Source organism: Alligator mississippiensis, chromosome 3 (assembly GCF_030867095.1).
Source record: "Alligator mississippiensis isolate rAllMis1 chromosome 3, rAllMis1, whole genome shotgun sequence".
Lineage (NCBI taxonomy): Eukaryota > Metazoa > Chordata > Crocodylia > Alligatoridae > Alligator > Alligator mississippiensis.
In genome coordinates, this window is record NC_081826.1 from 251,760,908 (window position 1) to 251,770,187 (window position 9,280).

General features: G+C 46.3%; 1 protein-coding gene across 1 annotated transcript; it reads left to right on the top strand.

Moving 5' to 3' along the window:
* Positions 1–673: 673 nt before the first annotated feature.
* Positions 674–8,883, top strand: LOC132249601 (endogenous retroviral envelope protein HEMO-like). The gene is made up of 2 exons (XM_059725086.1): positions 674–722; positions 6,292–8,883. The coding sequence occupies exon 2, from the start codon at positions 6,900–6,902 to the stop codon at positions 8,382–8,384; it is 1,485 nt and encodes a 494-aa protein (XP_059581069.1). The 5' UTR covers positions 674–722; positions 6,292–6,899; the 3' UTR covers positions 8,385–8,883.
* Positions 8,884–9,280: the final 397 nt, after the last annotated feature.

Below are 9,280 nucleotides of genomic sequence, written 5' to 3' on the forward strand. Positions count from 1 at the left end.
CTACCAGTGCCTCAATCACTGTAATAAAATTCATTCTAAATGTCCATACATTTTGGCATTTGGTTTTAGGTTTCTTTATCATGGAAAATCAGAGTTCCCTTTGCCCCTTTCACTCACCAGTGTGGAATCAGAAAAAATATATGCCTTAAACTTTGATTATTTTAGTTATAAGATGACATAACCGCTTTGTGGAGAATTGCTGGCTCTGTATAGTAAAACAGATAAGAGAAAGTGTTTGTTCTTTGTAACTCCTCTGCAACTGCTTCGCTCACCGCGGCCTTGAAGATAGCAAAAAAATATGTACAAATCTGATTTCCAGGTGCAAGAAGGAGGTTTGTGAACTAACCTCACCTCCCCCATTAGTTCCCATCCTGATTACAGCAAAGAAATAATGAAATAATATTATAGCCGCTTTTCATGCTAATTTCACTGTTTGAACACATGAGTTGTAAGCAACTGTTAAAAAGTATATAAGCCTCCTGATTTTGCTCTTGCAGGGGGGGGACCCCTTCCAAGTGCTTGGGAAACCCATGTCACTTTGGAATCCCCCCTACAGCTGTAGTTTCTTTTGAATAAAAGCTTCTGCTGACCTGACCCAAAAGTATGCTGCTTGTGTTTCCACGACAATTCCTGGTGCCGTGACTCAGATCCAGAACACAGGCTGAGGAAGGAGGACCGCAGACTGCCCCCCCCCCCGAACCCCGAGGCGCCAAACTTGAGAGGTAAGAGACCTAATTCAAAATCTCTATTGGGGTTTCGGAGGAGGACTGCCTGTAGGCTCCCAACTTGGCCGTGGTAACTGGATCTGCACCTTATTAAAACAGGTCAGTCTGAACCTTACTGCTGGCTAAAATTTTCTGTCTGGTAAAGGATCCCATTTTGTGTCTGGTAACGTACGTTTTATTTAGGGAGAAACTGTTTGAGGCACCTTCATCCAACAGCACATAGGGCTTGTAGTTAATTAACTAAGGCGGTGTGGGGGAGGAGGTCTGGCTGACTGAATAAATGTGTATGTGTGTGTATTTAGAAATATGAGCCACTGACCAGGTCTGAGACTACGGTTGGGTTCAGCTGCCCCAATTCTGCCTGACAGGGCAGTTTTGAAAGCAAGGGGGCCCAACTGGAACCTGACCCAGTGGACAGGGCGTCTGAGTGATTTTGTCTTTTCCAAACCCCTTGTCCCAGTAGCTTCTGCTGAGAGCAGGAGTGAAAGGATCCCTCTTGTGTTTCCCTCCCCATTTCCATTTTATGAGCCAGTGTCAGGTCAGAAGCCTTTTGTCTGGGCAGTGAAAAACTGCGGGGCAAGGCACTGAGCGACCCGGACATCCTAAATAAGCCTCTCCTACGTCTCCCTGTGTGACTGAAAATGGGAACAAGTCAGTCTAAACAAGTTCCTGTCCCCCCTAAGGGGACTCCAGCATACTTTATGTACACACACTATTCTCCCGAGACTTGCAAGTACCTGGATAAGTGGAACTGGTATACTAGGGATGATCCTGTGAAGCATTTTCCACAGGAAGGAACATTTGATCAGGATAAAATAGTGCACTTGAGAGGGGCTTTAGAGTCCCGTGGATCCAAAACACCACAAAACCAGTGGGACGTGTTCTTTTATTGCTATGATAAAATGTCCAAAAGGCAGACAGAATCTCAAACTAGGAGCCTAAAAGACTCTCAAGAAAAATTAAAACAGCAGTTAAAAGCTGTTCGGGAGAAATTGGCTGCTCCCCCAAATTACACGCCGGCCACCACTCCGATGTGTCCAGCATTGCCCGGGGCGCCCCCACCACCGGAGCCAGCAGAGGATATCCTTGACCTTTGTTCGAACCCTGCTCTCCTGGGACTCCCACATCAGCAACAACCAGTTCAACATCAGGCTGCAGCCCAGGCCAGTAACCCATTAGCTGAAGCTCCTTCAGTAAATCCATCCACGGAGCTTAATAGTCCAGACTCATCCACCATATCTGCCACTCAATCATCACCAGTGTGGCAATTTACTCCTAGGTCACAACCCACCACAGGTGTATTTAGAAGAATGGGAATAGGCATGGAAAGATCTCCCATCAATCTGAGATCCCGAACTGCACAAGTTTACCCCCTAAGACAAATGCCAGGCATTGGCACCGATGGACAAAATATAGTAACTGTGCATGCACCCTGGACTCCAGGTGATCTCTACAATTTAACTCAAAAATTCCCAAAAATCAGGGAAGACCCAGAAAAATTTCAGGAAGAATTGCAGACTGTTATAAATTGTTATAATCCAACATGGGCTGACATTAATCAGCTCATGCGATCGATTTTGCCCAAGGAAACTATGCTACATCTGTATGCTGCCAGTACTTGGCCAGATCAAAACCCAGGGATTGGCCAAGACTTTATTGACAAGAGAAATGCTTTGGTTCAGGCAGTTCTCACAATTTGCCCAAAAAAGGCAGACTGGACCAAAATAAATACCTGTAAACAAAACAAAAATGAACACCCCAGTGACTATTTAGAACGCCTCAAACAGGCATTTGAACAATACTCAGGAATGAATAACCCAGTCGGAAATGCTAAACAAGCAATAGTGGCAGCATTCGTCCAGGGACTTAACCCTAAAATTGCTGAGAAAATTCAAACAGTAATTATTGGCTGGGAAACTAAAGATTCGACCCAAGTCCTTGCTGCAGCTAACCATTTTCATAACAAATTGGAACGGTCTAAAGACAATGCCGAGTTTAAGTTAATGGCCTTACAGATTTCTCAGTTGCAGGGTCCAGGTAGAGGAAGGGGACGAGGATGGGAAAGGGGAGGCCCGGGTAGATTCAGGAGAAGAGACAGATCCTTGAGCCCACAAAACCCAGGCTATGGGAACCAATGTCATTATTGCAAGCAAGAAGGACATGGGAAATCAGAATGCCCCAGCCCCCACCTCCACTTCCTGTCAATTTTCCCAGTGTTGAATAGGACAGCCTGAGGGACAATGACATCATTGCTCCTTTGCTTGCTACTGACCAATCTGGTCCATTTGTTGAATGCCTTATTTCTGGTAAACCTGTCTCCTGTCTTGTCGACACCGGAGCATCCCGCTCCACACTAAAGGCTGCTGAGTTTCCTTTTCTACCTTATTCTCCTGAAACTGTAAATGCTGTCGGTATAGGCAGACAACCTATCCCACATCCCGTCTCTGAACCTGTCTCCATCTCTATTGGCCCTTTGTCTGAAAATCATGCCTTTCTTCTTAGCCCCTGTGCACCTGTCAACCTTCTTGGTAAGGATTTGCTGTGTAAACTGGGATGCGTGATTTACTGTAGCCCAGATGGTGTTTACCTTGAGGTACCGGAACATAGGGAAACCAAGCTTGTGGCTTTGCTAACCCTGGAGTACTCTGATCCTGACACTTCCTACTTGCAAGAAGAACTGTTGGCACGAGTACCTCCACAGCTGTGGTCCACCCATGCGAATGAAGTGGGGCACATGCTGAGTGCTGAACCAGTGCGTATCATCCTGAACCCTGCCAAGCCACTTCCTCGTGTCCCACAGTACCCCATCTCAAAGGAAGCTGAGGAAGGGATCAAGCCTGTCGTTTCCTCACTCCTTGAGCAAGGGATTATTGTCCCGATACGCTCCCCTTGCAACACACCTATCCTACCTGTCAAAAAACCTGGTAAAGATACGTATCGCTTTCTGCAAGATCTTCGAGCTGTAAATGCCGCTGTTTTACCCGCTTTCCCCGTGGTCCCTAACCCTGCCACTATTCTTTCCTGTATCCCTTCAGATGCTACATATTTCACAGTAGTGGATCTTTGTTCTGCTTTTTTCTGTATCCCCGTTCATAAGGATAGCCAGTATCTGTTTGCATTTACTTATCAGGGATTTCAATATACCTGGACAAGACTCCCTCAGGGATATACAGAGTCCCCAACCCTGTTTTCCCAGATCCTAAAAAAGGATTTGGATCCTATCATGTTCAAAGGGGGGTCCACCCTTGTTCAGTATGTTGATGATCTATTGTTAGCCTCACCCACTTTGGAGGCCTGTAAGCAAGATACTTTGACACTCCTCACAGCTTTAGCTCAGAAAGGCCACAAGGCCTCAAAATCTAAATTGCAGCTCTGCAAGTCTAAGGTACATTATTTAGGGCATGATATCTCAGCAGGAGAATGACACCTTTCCCCTAGTAGAGTTGAAGCTATCCTCAACATTCCCAAACCTATGACTAGAAAACAGATGAGGGGATTCTTAGGTGCAACAGGTTATTGTAGACAGTGGATCCTGGGTTATGCTGCTTTTGCAAAACCCTTGCAAGCATTCACTCATGATACCACCCCGGAACCCCTCCCTTGGACACCTGAAGCCGAACAAGCATTTGTGGCCCTTAAGCAAGCCCTCACTCTTGCTCCCGCTCTTGGACTTCCTAATTATAAGAAACCCTTTACCTTGTTTTGTCATGAACGGGAAGGAATCGCTTTAGGAGTACTCACTCAGCTGCATGGTGAAAAGCATCGCCCAATTGCATATTACAGCTCTGCCCTTGATCCCGTAGCTGCGGGACTTCCTCCTTGCCTCCGTTCAGTTGCAGCTGCTGCCTTGTTGGTTGAAAAGGCAGATTCTCTAGTTTTGGGACACTCTTTAACCATTGCAGTTCCACATGCTGTGATGGCCCTTCTCCTCAAGGGCAAAACTCAGCACATTTCCAATTCCCATCTTACTAAATATAAGAAACTTCTACTGTCAGCTGCAAATGTAACCTTAAATCGCTGTTCAATTCTGAATCCTGCGTCACTTCTGCCTATTGCCTCTGATGGTGAGCCTCATGATTGCCTGTCTATCACAACTCAATTGTTAACCCCTCGAACTGACCTCAAGGACATTCCTATCCTGAACTCTGACCTTGTTTTGTTTGTTGATGGTTCCTGTCTTAGAAATGATGCAGGCAAATTAGTTGCGGGATATGCAGTATGCACTCAGTATGCTGTTTTGGAAGCCTATTCTTTACCCCAAGCTCGTTCTGCTCAAGTTGCTGAACTCATTGCTTTAACACGTGCTTGCATTCTTGCAAAAAATCAAACCACAACCATTTATACTGACTCTAAGTATGCTTTTGGTGTTGTTCATGATTTTGGACAAATCTGGAAACAAAGAGGGTTCCTCACTTCATCAGGGACCCAAATCAGTCATGATTGTTATATAAAAGCGCTCTTAGAAGCTGTTCAATTGCCTCTTGCTATTGCTATTGTTAAATGTAAAGCTCATGAGAAACCCTTTGATGATGTCGCATGAGGAAATGATCTGGCAGACCGTTCTGCCAGAAATGTGGCCCTTTCTGGCCCACAGGCTCCTAACTCTGTTTTTGTTTGTTTTTCAGCAGACCAGTCTCCTTTGGCTAGCCTTTCAAGTCTGGCCCTTCTTCAAAATCAGGCCCCAAAAAAGGAAATAAATGACTGGTTGCGTGCAGGATGTTCACTGCACCCCGACTCTCTCTGGTGCTCCCTGGACGGCCGCCTGGTGGCGCCTAGAGAGCTTTTGCCACATCTTGCTCGTTTAACCCACTCTGTGGCCCATACGAGCAAAGGGGGGATGATTGCTACAGTACAAAGAAATTGGTTTGCCCCAAATTTTCCTTCCATGGCACAACAGTACTGTAGCTCCTGTCCCATCTGCTTAGCTCACAACATTGGGCAACGGGTAAAAACGACACCCGCAACCCATCCCCCTCCATGGGGACCGTTTGTAAATCTGCAAATTGATTTTGTGCAGCTACCTAAGTGCTGTTCTTATGAGTACATTCGTGTTATTATTGATGTGTTCTCTGGATGGGTGGAAGCCTACCCATGTGTACATGCTGATTCCATCACTGTAACAAAGAAATTGCTCAAAGAATTCATCCCTAGATTTGGATTGCCCCTCACAATAGATAGTGACTGCGGCACCCATTTCACAGGACAGATAGTAAAAAACATCTGCCAAGCACTCAACATACAGCAACAACTACACTGTAGTTATCATCCACAATCAAGTGGTGCTGTAGAACGTAAAAACTCTGATTTAAAAACGCGCATTTCGAAGATTTGTGCTGAAACAGGCCTCAAATGGCCTGATGCGCTGCCCATTGCTCTTATGCACATTAGAAACACTGTTAACAGAAAACATGGCCTAACCCCTTATGAAATACTCATGGCACGACCCATGAGGATGCCAGCTACACCACCTGTTGCCCCACACCAAACAGACCTACAATTAACTGATGAAACTGTACTAAATTATTGCAAGGCATTAATGAAGTATGCCAGGTCTGTTCATTCACAGGTCCAAGAAGCCTTACCTCAACCACCGGATGTTCCCTGTCACAACCTCGAACCAGGGGATTGGATCTACGTAAAGGTCTATCAACGGAAAAACGCACTTCAACCCAGATGGAAAGAACCTTTCCAGGTACTTCTGACCACTAATTCTGCTGTTCGTTGCCAAGGTCACCAAACGTGGACTCACGCCTCGCACTGCAAGAAGGTATCACCTCCATTGGACCCCGAAGCAGCTGTATTCCAACCAAGGTTGAGATCTTTCCCTGAGGCCAAGGACAAAGACCCTCAGGACCTCACTCAGGCAAGTGAGGAGCATCACGGTGCAAGTGCTAGTAACCTCTTCCCTGAACCCAACACCTCAGCCCAGCCAGATTCATCAGTTGAAGAACGAAGATATCATCTTCGGCCTCGAAGAAAGTGAGTGCTCCCATTCGGAAGATCACCACCTCGATCAAGACCAAGAGCCGACATTATCAGTCCTTTAGGTAACTTGAGCCCAGAGGACGAAGAAAGACTTTGGCTGCCATCCTGGGTTTGGCTGGTAGTGTTCTTTTTCTTACTGGTGCTGGTTATGTTTGTTGTTAAGATTCTTTGTCCCTCCTGTATCTAAAAATGGCACTGATATCCTTATATATTACACTTGGGTATCTCAGTATCACCCAAGGGGGGTGGGAAAAAAATTTGTATTTGCAGATCTCCCGTACGGTGGCTCAAGCTGGAAATAAAAGTGACTGCTGGATATGCTCTCACAGCCCAGCGCACCTACACCAAGGAATCCCAATGATCAGAGTACCAATATCCCTCCAGCAATGGGGAACAATAAATGGCGGCTTCGTTAGACACTACTCGTTAGCTGCCCATCGGTCCGCTCCTAAAGAATGGAGGGCCGCCCCTGCTAACTGGATAATCTCCCCAAGGGTAGGGGCGCCTTTCTGTTACAGATCCAACAACACTGGAGCTTATAATAAAGCCACACCTGTAGGACACTACCCTCATTGCCTAACTACTCTAGATTATAGCCCTAGTAGCACCAGTGGAATCCTGTTGGGTAACGTACCCTCTCTCAATTGTACAGGATTCATGGTCTACAACTTTTCTAAAGAACCTCATGTTGCTCTCATTGCAAACAGATCGGCATTTTACATTGACTCTAATTTTACTTCTTGTAATATATCTCGGTCCAGCAGGATAGCAGCTAAACGTGGTCCGTCCTATACGATGCATATCAATCGAAAGTGCCGGATATGGCACAACACCTGTCGAGATTTGAGTACCCTTTCTGCCCCAGGCCTTTACTGGCTCTGCGGAAACAGGGCTCATAAAATCTTGCCCTGGAATTGGGTGGGGGCATGCACTCTTGGACGTGTTATCCCTGCTTTCGAAATGCATAGTGCAATATATCTGGAACAAGTAAAAAATTTCAACCATCACATGAAAAGGGCGGTTAACCCCTTAGCTACCAGAAACACAGGGTTCCATCAATTTGTGAGAACCTTCATACTGTGGCTTGGAGTAAGAGAATTGGAACTAGCCATAATTAACATTTCAGCCACAATGGAAGCTATGGGAAATGCCACTGCGGATACAATTCAGGCTCTGCAAGAAGAGATCTCCCAGATCTCACAAGTAACTATACAACACCGCATAGCCCTAGATTACCTATTGGTATCCCAGGGAGGAGTATGTGCCTTAGTAAACTCCACCTGTTGTGTCTATGTCAATCAGGACATGCGAATCGAAACTGACATTCACAAAATCCGAAATCAGTTAAGGGTCTTACATCAAGTGGCCTCAGAAAATACTGACTGGGGTCTAGAAGAAATGTGGTCTTGGCTAACCTCCTGGCTCCCAGATTTCAGGGCCCTTGGCAAGAAAATCCTGTATGGAATATTGTTTGTCTTGATAGTTCTGATAATGTTTTATGTCTTAGTGCAACTGATCCTCTGCTGTGTAAAAGCCAGCAGGAGAAGCTTTAGCAAGGCAAGAAAACCCACAGCAGAGTCTAGAATAATGGTGTTACAAAAGTGTGAGCAGATTGAAAGAAAACATGAAAGGCTGCATGATGAAACAGAGGGGCTCATGAGAATGGAAGTTTAAGGCTAAAGTGAGACTAAATAGTCTCAAAGGGGGGGACTGTGGAATCAGAAAAAATATATGCCTTAAACTTTGATTATTTTAGTTATAAGATGACATAACCGCTTTGTGGAGAATTGCTGGCTCTGTATAGTAAAACAGATAAGAGAAAGTGTTTGTTCTTTGTAACTCCTCTGCAACTGCTTCGCTCACCACGGCCTTGAAGATAGCAAAAAAATATATACAAATCTGATTTCCAGGTGCAAGAAGGAGGTTTGTGAACTAACCTCACCTCCCCCATTAGTTCCCATCCTGATTACAGCAAAGAAATGAAATAATATTATAGCCGCTTTTCATGCTAATTTCACTATATGATCACGTGAGTTGTAAGCAACTGTTAAAAAGTATATAAGCCTCCTGATTTTGCTCTTGGGGGGGGACCCCTTCCAAGTGCTTGGGAAATCCATGTCACTTTGGAATCCCCCCTACAGCTGTAGTTTCTTTTGAATAAAAGCTTCTGCTGACCTGACCCAAAAGTATGCTGCGTGTGTTTCCAAGACACCAGGATGCAGGTCCAGTTGCAGCTGTCCACCCCCACTGCCACCCCTGTGGTACCCCTCTCTCTCCACCCACAGCCCCCTGGCCCTGCTAGGCCCCCTCACTCCCCAGCCACAGCCTCCCACCCCCCAGCCCTATCAGAGGGGGCCTCCAGCTGCCAGGGCTATGGGGCCAGGGACCCAGGTCCGCAGGCCCCTCACCCCCGCAGCAGCACCCGAGCCCGGGCTGCCGCCTGTGGGAGGTTGTGGCCGCTGCAGCAGAATGGAGCGTGGAGCCTGGTCCCCCTCCCCCATGGGTGGCACAGCTGGAGCAGAGCCCAGCAATGGCTGTACCAAGCTTCCCCACCCTGCTCTACCAGCTTT